General features: G+C 49.2%; 1 protein-coding gene across 2 annotated transcripts in view; it reads right to left on the bottom strand.

The window, feature by feature from the left end:
• Positions 1–15,135, bottom strand: part of USP31 (ubiquitin specific peptidase 31) — a 51,513-nt gene that overhangs the window by 20,302 nt on the left and 16,076 nt on the right. For both annotated transcript variants that reach the window (XM_088801162.1, XM_074322568.2), the window contains 10 exons: positions 12,778–12,915; positions 12,078–12,166; positions 11,887–11,979; positions 11,156–11,291; positions 8,878–9,022; positions 6,276–6,453; positions 3,617–3,728; positions 2,968–3,062; positions 1,544–1,621; positions 895–1,024 (listed from right to left, as the gene is read on the bottom strand). In XM_088801162.1, the coding sequence (XP_088657288.1) occupies positions 895–1,024; positions 1,544–1,621; positions 2,968–3,062; positions 3,617–3,728; positions 6,276–6,453; positions 8,878–9,022; positions 11,156–11,291; positions 11,887–11,979; positions 12,078–12,166; positions 12,778–12,915 (1,194 nt within the window). The remainder of the gene's footprint in view (positions 1–894; positions 1,025–1,543; positions 1,622–2,967; positions 3,063–3,616; positions 3,729–6,275; positions 6,454–8,877; positions 9,023–11,155; positions 11,292–11,886; positions 11,980–12,077; positions 12,167–12,777; positions 12,916–15,135) is intronic.

The raw sequence follows: 15,135 nt of genomic DNA, 5'->3' as shown, positions 1-15,135 counted from the left end.
CAAATGCCCCGTAACTAAAAGTATGCAACCAGCGGCTGGACAACCCCCTACTTGAAATTAGGCAGAAGAACCCAACCAATAAAGAAAAGGACTCTGACGTGCCCTCCGACCCGGAAATCGCGCGACCCTCTATGTACCGGCGTGAACAGTAACAGTCAGTTGTCCCCATTACGGTCCTAACCATCAACTCAAGATGAACGCCAAGTGCTCTGCTCAGGGTGACTCCAGGGGCATCAACCTGGAGAGGCTGAAAACCCACGCAGGCCTGAGCCCCACCCACAGAGACTTGTTTACCCGTCTGTCTGTCCATCCTCTCATTCCAGTATCTACCAGGTCCCGACCATCTGCAGAGCACTGTGCCAGGTGGTCCGAGCTCGCGTCTACCAGACCTCTGTGTCTCTATCTGCACCGTCCAGTGTGACAGCCACGTGTGTCTACTGAGGACTCACAAAGTAGCCAATGCAACTAAGAAGCTAAGCTCTTCATTTATTTGGTTATAATCAATCTAAATGTAGTAGGTTCTGGCACCTGTGTTCTTTGCCCCCAAAAGTTGAGAATCACTGTTCTAGTTACTAAGCAAAGTGATTAAAAATTTCTAAACTAACATCAAAAAAATACATTTATCATTAACCATGAAAAAAAGAGGCAAAAATTAACTACAAAGGTTCACTTCTAGAGCATTTCCATGAATCAGCTTTTTCCAGAGATTTAAACAATTTTTTGTGAAAGTCCGAAAAGAACTAACAACAGTAAGATCCCCATTGCGTGTGCAGAACAGATGTAAGTGCCGACACTCCGGGGAGTTTCCTGGGACAGTTTGTTTCTCCGCTGTCACCATGCCCCCCCGCCGGCCCCCAGCCCCGCACAGCCTGCGGGGTGCTGCCCAGCTCTTACCCGCTCCTCTTTGGTGTAGAGCTGGAAACACTGGGACAACGTGCAGGTCTGAGGCTGCTGGTGGCGCGCCTTCTGCAGGCGCACGCTTTCCGCATCTGGGATGTACTCGTCCTCAGTGCTGACAAACAAGCTGCAATGGGGCGCGGGGGGGCAGCTATCAGAGAACGTCTCACAGAAAGAACTGACACAAGACACAATCCCAGCTTCACGGCGGGCTCTACATTCACAACCAAAGACTGATGGGTAAGAAAGTACAAGCTCTAACTCAGTTTTCTATGACCAAATGTTCCTGAGGAGTTCTGTCTACAAGCTTACTTTCAAGAAGTCCTGGGAACTGGCTTTTCTGGGACTGGCCATGAACTGTGCTTTGTAACTACGGGCGTGCACGTGGTACAGCTTACGAGAGTTAATGGGCCTGCAACACAAGTCAAAGTAACTGCACCTGTAGTGAATATATGTCTATGAATATACTGCTTCTGTCTCATTAGCAGCAAACAACAGAAATAATAAACTGCTTAAGTAAGCGGTTTAAATAAGCGGGCACACTTGGACACTTAGCTAAAGAGAAAACAGATTTGGGTTGCAGTTCATTTAAAAGATCAAAGGTATGCTTTTAAAATAACGGAAGCAGTGACTCTACAATACTCACAAATCTTTCGTCTCCTTGTCCCATTCCACCACTAATTTCACGTGAGCAGTGCCACCTGGTCCACAAGACTTCAATGCTCTGCAGGTGCGGGAGGGGAGGGACGGGAAGTCACATGTTACTTTCTAAATAAATGTTACTTAAATACGATCATCCTCTCTGAAAGCTGAAATTATAACGTGATTACTGAAAATCTTCATCATCGTTCCCCATCAGAAATGTTTAGAGTGAGACCATTACAATAACCTCATATTTAATAACTAGGTTACAACTGAACTGAAGAAACCTTAAATTAAAATGTCTGATACAGAAATAGAGATGGGAAGAAATTTCCCATCCTGTGACAGGCCCGTCCACATCACTCTTGGGTGTTCTTTACGACCGTCCCAACTTTTGGTCCAATGTGTCACCAACCCAAAGAGAGACCGAACACAGTCCCTCTGAGACAAAGTCCCCCCGGCACCTCTCCCCACCCCCCGAAGCAAGGCCTGGTCCTTGGACGATGCCCACCCCATGGAAACTGCCCTCTGTGAGGCTCCACTCCAGTTCCCCGTCCTGCCGCACGGAGCCCCACCTCCTGAGAAACTCAGTACCAACAGTCAGTATCACGCGTCTCGTATTTTCCATGCTTTGCAATGTTCTGGATCATCATCTAATGTATTAACTCTCGTCTCTAAAACCAAACAGTGACCTGCTTTCACACAGAACCATGTTGTACACTTTTTTGAATCCAGAAATGCAGGTGCTACAATATTGGTTGGAAAAAATCATCCTAATAAAAACAATACTGTGTGTTTGTATATTTACATTTCATACGTATGGCACATACGCATGTGTATCTCTAGTATTTCACTGACAGCAGCACACAGAACGTCAGGGTACACGGAGCAGTGACAATGCGACCACAGGGGAGGAGGGACACTGCGAAGAGGAAAGGAACTCTCCACAGAGCAGACCACACAGGCAAAGGCACATAGGAAACAGCCGCACGTCCAAACACCCTCGGTCCTTGTCACCGCTGGCGTCTGAGGCCTGACCCAGGGAAGTGACCGGGGCTCACACTGAGAAACGTCACACAGCGTGGACGGGGCTTTGTCTCTCAGGCCACACGAGGACTTCAAGGACAAAAGCGGTATGGTCAGAGCTCTACTTTGGAAAACGTCAGTCCTGGCGAGTATGAAGTGTCATTTGTCTGTCGTCCTGGGACATACATTCATTTGCCGTCCTATCATGAGTACCTCAGGCTTTTCTGATTTCGAGAAAGACCATAAGCACATCACACCCAAATGCGAACCTAACGTGAAAAAGCGTTTCATTGCTACACAAGCCTGAAGAGCCTCCCACACGTGCTTAGGAGGGAGTTACACCACTTCTACCGACAGCACAAGAAGTCACACCGCGCACAGGAAATTCTAGAAGGGTTTTACCTTTCTACCGTCGGGTGGCACAGAGGTTGTTCTTCCTGGGGCAGCAAGTACGTTATTCCCACCACACTGACCACCCGCAAGCTGAACGGACACACCTGCGTCAGAGGGAAAGGAGACTCAGCCGACTCTCCGAAGGCTTGCGCTTCAGCGCTGTTTCCCAAACAGACTGGGCGGAGAGCAGACTGCTCTGCAGATCGCTTCCCCACCATGCCCTGGTAGTTGGTGGCCACTGCAACACACTGCAAGTACGATTTGCTCAAATGCAATCTACACATCAACCGTGTCCTGTTGACAGATGACACGTGGCTTCAGCTGAACTTAACTCAATGTAAGCCTTCTGTGGACACCTTAGTATCGTCACCCCAATTCTGAAAATACACAGACAGACGTTCCATGAAGTCCCTCCGAGCTGAGCGTGTGCTAAACGTTACTAGACAAATAGGAGGAAGGGACACCTGCAGCGGCCAGCGCCCTTCTCACAACGAGGTCTACGTCCTCGGTCCTGAAGCTCTGCACACAGCGACGCTAAGGACAGCTTTCCACGCTGCGGCTCAGGGCCTGGCCCCCAGCGCACAGGTCTGAGCTTCAGCACCCCCTGCAGTGGCTGCTCCTTCCCTGGCCGTGCGGGCCTGCGCGTCAGCATACGCACCTGAACGCAAACGGTGGGCCTCAAGAAATACTTCATCTTCTCCAGGATTTCCTTCTGCAGAAGGTCCCAGGCCACTGTCTTCTCTAAGTGCAGCACGAAGGGCAGGCCGAACCTAACGCACAAACATTGAAATCGCCTTTAGTCGTGGCAATGCCTTAAACACTGTGATTCCTTACCCATGAGCTTCTTAAACGGAATCACTACACGATTGCTTTTAGGGCAGTTCTCAGAATAATACAAATAGCAAATTTAATAGTAACACTCATAAGTGGATGAAAAAGTCAGTGAGAAGCTGACATGCCTAAATAAAATTTAACAGCTCCTGCGCCAAAACGGTTTCTGGAGGGGGCATGGTGCTGGGGTACCAGGTGGCAAGAGCAGGGTCAGTGGGGATGGTGAACGGAGAGGGTGGCAGTGGACATGAACCTGGCAAACAGCAAGGGCCAAACGTACCAGAGGTTAGGAAAGGCTCCCCCAGGCGGTGGCCTTACCCTGACGGTCTGACGACAAGGCAGGCACCGGCAAGCAAGTGACACTGAAATGAGCTCCTAGCCCAGGGGAGGGGCACGCAGGCCCTGCCAGCACCCAGCTCTCAGGAGCTGGAGAATCAGAGGCAGCACCAGGTTCGTGGCTTTGGCTGCGCTATAAACAAGGACGTCCAAGTGCAGCCCCTGCGGTCACGCTGCCGTCCCTGTGGGGAGGCCGAGCAGACGTCAGGAGCCTCTGGTTCTACGGGGGCCAAGATGGAGGGCCCCGGCCTGGCGTCACTCCTGCCCAGCCCAGTGCCCGACGACTGCGTCCTGCTCACACGCCCAGGTCTGTGTTCAGCCAGCTCCTCGGCCTGGGCTGCACCCCAACCCCTCCGGCAGCACCCTCACGCTGTCAGGCCCCGGGAGGCCTTCTCCTCCAGGAAGCCCCGCTGACTCGCCCCCAGTGCTTTCCGTGCCACCCCACCACCCACATGGTGACTGTCCTGCTTCCCCACCGGACGGGGACCCGCTCCTCTCAGCAGCCCAGACAGCCAGTGCTCAGAACACAGATGCTTGCTGAGTGAACGAATGAATGGACGACATGACAGTCCGATAAACCCTGACTCAGGCGGAAGCAGAGGGGCTGAGGACACCAAGGAACCCATTCCTAATACACATCACACAGCTTGCTCCCAGTGGCGCCGGACAGGGAACAAGTGCAATGTGAGACCAGCCACAAGCACGACGTGCAAACCGGCCGGCCATGTTTTCATACGACAATGTCTCCAGTTTGAGGGGACTAGCGTCATGCAGGGATTCCGCAAGTTCTTTATTCTCTATAAAAACAGTACGCACCCTTCCCTCCTGTCTCTTAAATGCACCCAGCTCCCTCTGGGCTCAGCGTCTGTGTCCCCAGGGGCTCACACAGCCCACCCCTTCTCCGCACTCGGGCTCAGCTGGCTGACACCTCCTCAGGGAGGCCCTCCTGACCGCCCTCTCTAACCCAGATTTGCCATCGCCGCCCTCCAAGCACACTCCATCACCCCAGCCTGTTTTAATCTCTTCAAAGCGGTAACGACCGTCTGAAGTTCAGTGTGTTGACTTGTTCACAGTCACTCTGCCCTCACTAGGCTGTGAGGTCCACGAGAGCACAGGTCCTGCCTTCTGTTCGCTGGGGCGTCCCCACCTTCAGGACGGCGCCCCACACACGAGCACTGGGACATCATCAAGATTCAAACCAACATGTTCTGCATTTGTTCCTAACCAGCCGTACAAAAGGAACTTACCTAAGGCAGCATTTTCAGGGGCGAATAGAAATGCCACCCTGACAGATGCTAGGAACACAAAGTCCTTCGTCCCTAGAACATACCCACAACTTGTCACCACTCAGGTCATAGCACTATGGTGAGAAGGCCACTTTATTTTACTTTATTTTTAATAACTCTATTTATTTTATTTTAATTCTATTGTATTTATTTATTTTTTTAAGGAGGGCACAGCTCACAGTGGCCCATGCACGGATCAAACTGGCAACCTTGGTGTTATCAGCACGACGCTCTAACCAACTGAGCTGACCGGCCACCCCTTACGAGGCCACTTTAAAAGACACAGAGGGAAAGCGATCTGAGAGATTTCCAACTCCCAGCTTCCTGGCCTATGTTCTAGGGTATGTTCCAAACAGCTTCCAATGCAGTTTCTTCTCCCTGATGTAAGGGCCGGACTTATAAGAAACTACACTTAACTAGACTCACAGCAATTACAGGACTTGAGAGCTGAGTGGAGTGGTGCCATTGGCTGAGCCAGAGATACTGGGGGGCCAGGCTCATGGGGAAAGAGAGTGAGCTCGGACCATGCGACTGAGGTGCACGGACCAGCCAAGTAGATTCATTAAGAATTAAAAAAAAAAAAAGCAGCTGTTAAGAAAGAAGCTGGATGTAGGTCTGTGGACCTAGGGCCTCAAGAGGAGCTTGAGCTGAAAATATACACATGAAACGGGCCTTTAAAACGACACAGGCTCCGAGAGCCTTTCTGACTCAGATCCTAGCACCCCAACTCTAGTTGCCCCCTCCCAGCCCCTCAGATCAGGTCAACGTACACACATACTCTCTCCAAACATCAGGGTGTTTTCACTTGTGGACTCATCCGACTGTCCCGGTCGCAGTGCTTCCCGGAGCACAGGAGGTGCTCACCTTTTTCCCTGCTGCCCGCTGCAGGCGCGGTTACACACCAGCAGGACAATCCTGTCACCTGCTCTTGCCGGTGGCACGTCCGCTCTCCCGTGCTTTGCCGCAGTTTGGGTAGCAGAGGACAGTCTGTGATGGTCCAAGCCAAATTTTAAGTGGTTCAGATTGCTGTTTAGGTGGATTCCTGAAACAATAAAAAACAACTTACTTTATCTCTTCAAAATTCTTTTCATTCATTCATTACAAAGAAATTTACCCAACCAGACAAATGAAGAAGTCGCCATCTCGTAATTTAAGCTGCAATTGAACAAAAGGAACAAATGATCTACTTTGAAAGGAGCTCGTCCAGCCAGTAAGATAATTTCTTTAGCATCCATTATTTAAACCAGCCTTCCCTATCCTAAAAACTGAAAAGTAAAACTCTTCACTGTGGTGAATACTAGATACAGTGTTAGAAGGGCAAGTCTGCAGACATGACCCGCCACACAAGCTTAGAGTGCGACCACACTCTGTGCGACCACCAAGTGATTCATTTCTATAAAAAATAAAGACTAGTACATGTGGCATGACTGTCAGTATTCCAATGCAGTTTCTTCTCCCTGATTTAAGGGCCAGACTTATAAGAAACTACACTTAACTAGACTCACAGCAATTACAGGACTTGAATACAATCAACGAGACGATATCAACCTACACTAAAGTGAACAAAATACGTGTCCGACAGGCACAGTAGTGGCTGCTGAAAGCACGGTCTTCAGAAAGGCCCCAAAGCAGAGCTATCTGTCAACCAGAGGCACCCAGCAATTCCACACCCAGCACCAGGCCCTGCACTTAGTAGGAACTCAATAAATGCTTGACTAAATAATTGTTACTTTAATCCTTTGGAAGTACAGCCTAAGCAAATGATACTCCAGCTGGAGAACACTCGTACAAAAAGGAAGCCCTGCAATAATAATCATCACAACACCACCAGAAGGAGAATAAAATAAAAACTGGTTTACACAAACGTATTCACAGCAGAATTCGGACAATAACCGAAATAGCCAACAATACAAGACTTGCTGAACCTGTTAAGGTACATCAGCATCACAGTGATTTAAAATGACAAATACACAGTTAATGCCAAAATTAACTCCAAGGGAGTTAGTTTAAAAAAAAAAAGAAAAGAACATAAGGAAAAACTGGATTCTTAGATATGACACCAAAAGCATAAGCAATAAGATAAAATAGACTTGATCAAAATTAACTATTTTGTATCAAAAGATACTAGCAAGAAAGTGAAAAGATAACCCACAGAAGGGAGGTAATATTTGCGAGTCATATCTCTGATAAGGGTCTAGTACCCAGTATATACAAAGAACTCTTACAACTCAAAAACAAAAAGATAATAAACAACCCCATTTAAAAATAGGGCAAGGACCTGACCAGACATTTCTCTAAAAAGGACGTACAACTGGCCAACAAGCACATGACAAGATGCTCAACATCACTAATCATGAGGGAAATGCCAATCAAAACCACAATGAGATACCACCTCACACCTACTAGAATGGCTGTAATCAAAAGACAGCAAATAACAAATGTTGCCAAGAATGTGGAGACACTGTAACCCTTATATATTGTTGGTAGAAATGAAAAAGGATGTAGTTGCTGCGGAAACAGTTTGCCAATTCCTCAGAAAGTTAAACAGAATTACCACATGGCCCAGCATTTCCATTCCTAGGTCTACACCCCAAGAGCTGAAAACAGGTGTTCAAATACTTTACATGAATGGTCATAGCAGCACTACTCAATGGCCAAGAGGTGGAAACCATCCAAATGTCCATCAACGGATAAACAAATAAAATGTGCTCTATACATACGCTGGAACACTGTTCAGCCCCAAAAGGGAAAAAGGCTTGGTCCGCGCTACAACATGCATGAGCCCTTAAACATCACGTCGGTGGAAGAAGCCAGGCACAAAGACCACAGAGCACTCCATTCACTACAGAGCCAGGAGAACAGTGCTGCTTAGGACTGGGGGGGATGGGAAACTGGGGTGTGGAGGGCAGTGCCTCGGGGAGACAATGGAGGAACTAATGAGACAGGAGCTGGGGAAATAAACTCTCACCAGAGCAAACAGTAGCTAACACGCAAGTGGCATGTTTGCGGCAAATTTCTTAAAAGCAAGTACCAGGAAAACGTTCTACAGCAAAGATTTTAGAATTCAGAAATTAAGCATCAGAGCTGGTCGCAAAATACTAGAAAATATATTTTTGATAGTAATAAATCAATAAATCAGCTATGGCATTAATAACCTTCCTGAGTGCTGTCTTAAGATACCAAAGAGGCCACTTAGGGAAGATGCAGTCTGTCCTGAGCCTCAGAAAAGGGCTGCCCCAAACGCTGACAGGAAGTGTCAGGAATGAAGGAACAGCTTTGCCTACACAGTAAGGACTGCCTACTTCCAGGGAAATTCGGCACCATAAAATTCATGCCATCATTAAGAAATGTGTGATGTGTATTTCAGCGTAATTTTAAAAAGTCTGCCATCGTGTACAGACACCCAGAAAGGCAGACGGGTGCAGCACGAACCCAGGGCATCCGGTGGAACCGCACGCTCACTCACCCCTCTGACTGAGGATTCCTTCAGGCCTGAATATTTCGGGAGTCTCAAAGGCAAAAATGGAGTCGCTTTCGTGGACTGTTTCCAGGTCATCTGTGTCACAAAAGGAACGGTGGAAGCCATCATAGTACATTTCTGTTAACACGATCTACAAACGAGAAAACCGTGAACAGCTGGATAAGCAGGAAGGCCACCGGAACTGACGTCCTAATTCTAGCTGCACCTGCCCGGAGCGTCAGGCCCTGCGCCGCTCTGGGAGGGCTCTCACAGGACCCAGCGCCCACTGTCGGCCTCAAACGAGAGAACCTGGAAGCACAACAAGCTCTGTCGGTTTGCAGAGCGCGCTGAGTCCTGCTGGAGAAGACCCCCAGAGGCTCGCAGTCTCCCCCCCTCCCAGGAGAAGAACGTAAAGAGAGGAGTGACGGGCCGGGGTTACACAACCACTCAACCTCATGGCGAGGACAGAGTCCATATCTGACTCCAAGACTCTCCTGCGTCATTACATGCTCTTTTCAGGTTAAAAAATGTCAAATAACCACAAATATTTGTATTAGGGAAAAACTGAAATCAACTCAAACGCCCACAATAGGAAGTAGTCAGCTCTATCACAGCTCCCCTGGGGCTGTAAGCCTAGTACACAGAGTGCGCTCCCTTTTCTGCACTAATACGGGAGGCTCCTAAGTAAGTCAGAAGCAGGGTAAAGAACAATGTGTGTAAACGAGGCCATTTTTATGGAGTCATAAATGCAGCCTATGCACAGGGACAAACAGGAACGAATATCCAGTTACAGTTGGTTACCCCTCGTTCTAAGATGCTCGGTAGGAGTCAGCGTCACATCCTAAGTTTTGTTTCTGAAAGGGCTGCGTATTGCACAGTCAGACAGAAAAACAAAAGCTGGGACAATGGAGACCTTTAGAGACTCGTTCCATGCTCAGCAGCAGTTTGTCTAGTGAGAAAGCACTGGACTGGGCAGGAGGAGGTGTCAGCCCCAGCCTGCCACCAACCAGCCCTATGACCCTAAATGAGTCACAAGGTTTCTCTGGGCCTCCTTCCAACGAAGGGGCTGAACCCCTGCGGTCCCTTCACAAACACAAACATACCACGAGTCTATGAGGTGAAAAGGGGTTGGTGGCACAGTCCACAGAAAGTGCAAGACAAATGCTCCTGGCACGTTTTTTCCTAATGATTTTCATGACCACTCTTGTTTTCTGCAGGTGAACATGCAAACGTAACACACTTTCTCCAGCGAGCTGAGATCGAAACAGACTTGTAACTGTATCACTTATGTAAACCACATGCAAAAAGCACCGGACAACGGAAAGCTTTACAGAGACAACAGGCTTGCCTCCTCGGACACACAGCTACGCTTCCCTCCCTCTCTGTCTCTCCTGCCACCCTGAATGGAGAAAAGGATCAGTGAGCTCTTCAGCGTAAGGCAGTGTGAACACTTCCTCTGCGCGCCACTACTTGGCCTGAGAAAATGTGCGCTACTTGCTTATTAGGGCAACACTGCTGCTTGTATTTGTTTTACGGACGAGGCCACCTTACCATTCAGGTGATTACACAGCAGCTTCCAGAAGCAATATAGGGAGACACTATTCGGCCATTGAATCATCTTTCCTCTATAAATCCTTAACAAGGAATTTATTTCCAACTAAAATCATAATAGTGACTTTAGAAAAGAATTATGCAAAAATATGTCAAGTCACAATAGGCCAGAAGTATTTTGGGTCAATTTAAATATAACTACTTATCAAAAATTTACCCAAAAAAGAAACTTCCGTGTCTCTTCTCTAAACAAGGTAGGAGACGGACCCAGCTTTCATCAGAGAACACTCAGCACTGAGTATCTATCGGCAGCGCACTGGCAAGATGCCGGTCCTCACCACCAGGCTGGGAAGGGGTTTGCAAGAGCCGCCGGTCCAGTTCTCTAAGCTAAGCCTCGTTGACCTTCAGATACCACGAGGGGGCTCTGCCCCTATAAGCGTCCGTGAGAATGACTTAAGAAGTTAAGTAGTTATACTTTATGAACAAAGCTAAAAGGTCTCGGTGTAAAGTCACAGCTTTTCCTTTTAAAGATATACACAGAATTAAACGAAGCATGCAAATGGTTGTGTACCTTGTTCTCCTCCGGGTTTGATGATTTTTTCCCCAATACAGAGGCAACTGGTTTTACATTTCTATCTAACCACATGTGGCAGAGAACTGTTAAAATATTCCAGGAGAACAGAAAGCAACACTTTTGTGGCCCTCGTGTAATGGGTGTTAGCAGGCATACTACCTGATCAGTGGGGATCTTTGTCTCCATAGAAACTGCTTCCCGAAGTCTGGCAACAGTCCCAGACAGCGGCACGGCCACGCCAATCCTCATGCAGTGAGAACACTTCCCTTGATACACTACGGTGACATAGAGAGGCCTGTGCAGATCAAAGTCAGATCTTCTCATTAGTTGCTTATTCCAACTAAAATATGGATGCAAAACAAACCTGGCTGGACATCGACACAGAATGGAAGCTCACCCACACACTTGGAAGCCAAATAGAAAAGCTTCCTGTGGACCTAAGTAGGACTATCAAACAATAATCAAGAGCTCTCTGGAAAAGGTAATCTTCAGAAAATAAAAATAGAACATAGCAATACTTGGTTCTACACTTTGTATTTTCTTAAAACAGTGTAGCTCCTGGAAATTTTGAGAAACAGTTCAAATAAAGTAATTAATTACAAGTGCAACGTAAGGTCTCTAGTGAACCTAGAATGCACCCAACCTTCCCCCTCCCCCATACCGTCGATGGGGGGCCAACTGAATGGCCGCACCTGCCCCATGCACCTGCCCGACACCCTGCAAACTCACACAGGAATTCCTAAGTTTCGGTCAGGTTTTAGCAACGCCTGCATTCAATTTGTCACTAGTCCCATTACTTGTCTAATTAAGTAAGAAGACGTAAGAGGAGCCTACAGAGGAAGAACATACATAGGAACATACGGTCTTCCTCTCAGTAAATCTGTTCTTACCTTGTGTGGGGCAGAGGAATTGGCAAAGAAATGCAGAGAAAAGGGTCGAACGTGTTGCTCTGCTTCTGACAATGAGGACACGTCAAAGAAGATCTTCAAAAACAAAAGTGCACGAGCTCACATTAGGACGACCTGCAACTGTATTACAACAGCAGAAGCAGGCAACAGGGGGAAACTGGCTTCGCTCGTACCTGTACTGGGCTTGAAAAAGTTCCTGTACAAAAGTGCTACAGACGGGAAAAGATGGTCCCTCGGGCATCATGTCCGTCTCTGACGGTGGCTTAAAAGAAGAAAGCACAATTTCACAGACTAGAAGCACCAATTACTGACTGATGGTGACCCTGAAAAAGTCACAAATGTCCCTGACTTCTTGTACAAGCTGTGTGTCAGGTCCCGATGTTTCAGTGAAAGGTTTCTGCTAAACGAACCGAACACAGCTGCCAGGACAGGACGTGCGGGGTCCTAGGACTCATGTCCCCATACGCACGTCCACAAACCGGGCTTATCCCCATCTCTGCCCACCCCACCCCCGCCCCCTGACGGCCCGGAGCCCCGCCCCCTGACGGCCCCGAGCGCCCCGCCCCATGACGGCCCGGAGCCCCGCCCCCTGACCGCCCGGCGCCCCGCCCCCTGACCGCCCGGAGCCCCGCCCCTGACGGCCCCGAGTGCCCCGCCCCCTGACGGCCCGGAGCCCCGCCCCTGACGGCCCCGAGTGCCCCGCCCCCTGACGGCCCGGAGCCCCGCCCCTGACGGCCCCGAGTGCCCCGCCCCCTGACCGCCCGGAGCCCCGCCCCCTGACCGCCCGGAGCCCCGCCCCTGACGGCCCCGAGTGCCCCGCCCCCTGAAGGCCCGGAGCCCCGCCCCCTGACCGCCCGGCGCCTGCGCGCTCACCTTCACCGGGGGCTGGCCGCTCTGCAGCACGGTGTGATTGAGGTCCTCGTGAACTCGGTCCAGAAGCCACAGCAGAAACTCCTGGGCGTCGTGCTGGGAATTGCCCCGGTACTGCAGTGCGTTCTTTGACACAATGCTCTAGACAGGTAAGTAAATCAGCACGAAGAGTGGTAAGTTGTGGCTTTAAACACACACTGTTCATAATCCCAAACGGGGGCAAGACGGCAACGTCAAAACCGGTGTCAGCGTAAAAACCCACCCCCAGGGCCACGTCCCAAAGCCTCCCAAATGCGCCCACGTGTAGGAATTGGCTAAAGGAAACCATCCAAACGTGTAAGAAGATACTCATCCATCAGGCTTTTTAATAGCAAAAAGCTGGCGGTAACTTGAACAAGTTAAAAACGAGAATTGTTACAAATATCACATCATTATTTTGCACACCTGAAACTAATATAATGTTGTATGTCAATTATACCTCAATTTTAAAAAGGAAAAGAAAAAAGTGAGAACTGGTTCAATAAGTAACGTGTATTAGATTATAAACCAAAGTATAAAATAAACAAGTCTACATAACATAAATGACTGAGTGACCAAGTGGGAGGAAGAGACTATCTTCCTTACAGAAGAATTCCAAAGAGTTTTATCAATAACCCCCTCCAGGAGTTGGACCTTAACCCGCACCCCCCCCCCCCACCTGGAGCACAGCTGTGATGGTGACTTGTTTCCCAAGACTACAGCGTGGGAGACGGTAGCCGCTGACAGGGCAGGTCGTAGGTGAACTGGTTAAGATCATGGGCTCCCATCTCTGTCCCGCCACTTACTTTGTGTGAGGCCTGGACCTTCTCTCCTCCGATATGAAAGGATTAGTGTGACGGTTAAGTGAGGACGCACACAAAACATGTCACATGTCAACGAGGTATGAGAGGCACTCACATCTCAGCTGTGAGCATTGGACTGGAAGTAAGGAGGAAGGAGAGGTGACAAGTGCACAAAGGAGGGCAGGTAGGAGACATGACATGCTGAGGGTCTAAGCTAGGCAGTGAGGACAAATGTGAAGGCAAATCTGCGAGATTTACGAATTGAGGCAGTAGCACCAATAGGATCTGTAGCTAATGAATGTGGAAAGTGAGGAGGGCGGCATTAGCATCTTACCTGGGTGATGGGCAACCAGAGGTGCCCTTTATCAAGGCAAGAGAAAAAGGGAAGAAGCCTGGCAGAGAGGATGGTAAGTCCCCTCGGATGTGCTGCATGTGAAGATGTGAAGTGCTATGGACCCTGCAAGTGGGATTAGCTGGTAAACAGCTGAGGACTCCAGATCTGGGCTCAGTGAAGAGTCTGTGCTCAGGACGGAGATCTGGGAGTCAACAGACGGGTGGCGGCGGAAGGCATGAGTGTGGCTGGGATTGCGCAGACTCAATCATGAGAGAGGACCCCAGGGGACAGCTATATTTCGGGGGATCGCAAAGAAGACCAAGAAAAGGCCATCAAAGATGTGGCAAGAAATTCAGGAGAATGGAGTCGCAAGAGTCAAGAGAAGAGAGCTGGGCAGGAGAGAGTGATCACAAGAATGAGACAAAGAATTAAAAACCACCCATTGTACTTTCCAACTAATGTGATGATAATAGAGATGAAAACGGGGACAGATTTCTCATTCAATTATGAAAAACCACCACAACTTGATGGTCAATTAGATGTGAATGAAATATAAAGTTGATTTACAAAGATCCAAATTTAGGGAGGAAAAAAAATCAAAGGTACACAAATGAGAGAGTATGGAGGGAGGGGAAGTGCCTTCAAAGGAGGTGAGAGAGACACAGGAGAAGTGGTTATGGGTTCACAGAAGTTAGACAGGAGGCAAGGAACCTTGGTTTTGCTCAGTTTGCTTTTCATTGTTTTGTGGAGAAAGCACCGGACAAGTGCCAAGAAGAAGTCTCAGGTAGGGACAAATCTCATGGCATGTAGCTGGGGCACAGAAATGGCCAGAGCACTGCAAGCTTCGTTCAGGACCCTCTCTCATTTACCTCCAGTGGGTGGGGGGGAATCCTCCGCATGTGTACCCTAAGAAACAAAGCGGGGGCGGCCCGGTGGCTCAGGTGGCTGGAGTGCTGTGCTCCTAATGCCGATGGCCACCGGTTCGATTCCCACATGGGCCAGTGAGCTGCGCCCTCCACAGCTAAAACTGTGAACAATGGCTCTACCTGGAGTGGGGCTGCCGTGAGCAGCCAGAGGTCGGTGTGGGCTGCTGTGAGCTGCTGTGAGCTGCCGTGGGCTGCCGTGAGCTGCTATGGGCTGCCATGTGCTACCATGGGCTGTTGTGAGCTGCCGTGGGCTGTTGTGAGCTGCCGTGAGCTGCTGTGA

Source organism: Rhinolophus sinicus, chromosome 10, assembly GCF_057876585.1.
Source record: "Rhinolophus sinicus isolate RSI-liver-muscle chromosome 10, RSI-T2T, whole genome shotgun sequence".
Lineage (NCBI taxonomy): Eukaryota > Metazoa > Chordata > Mammalia > Chiroptera > Rhinolophidae > Rhinolophus > Rhinolophus sinicus.
This window is presented reverse-complemented; position numbering and strand designations above follow the sequence as displayed.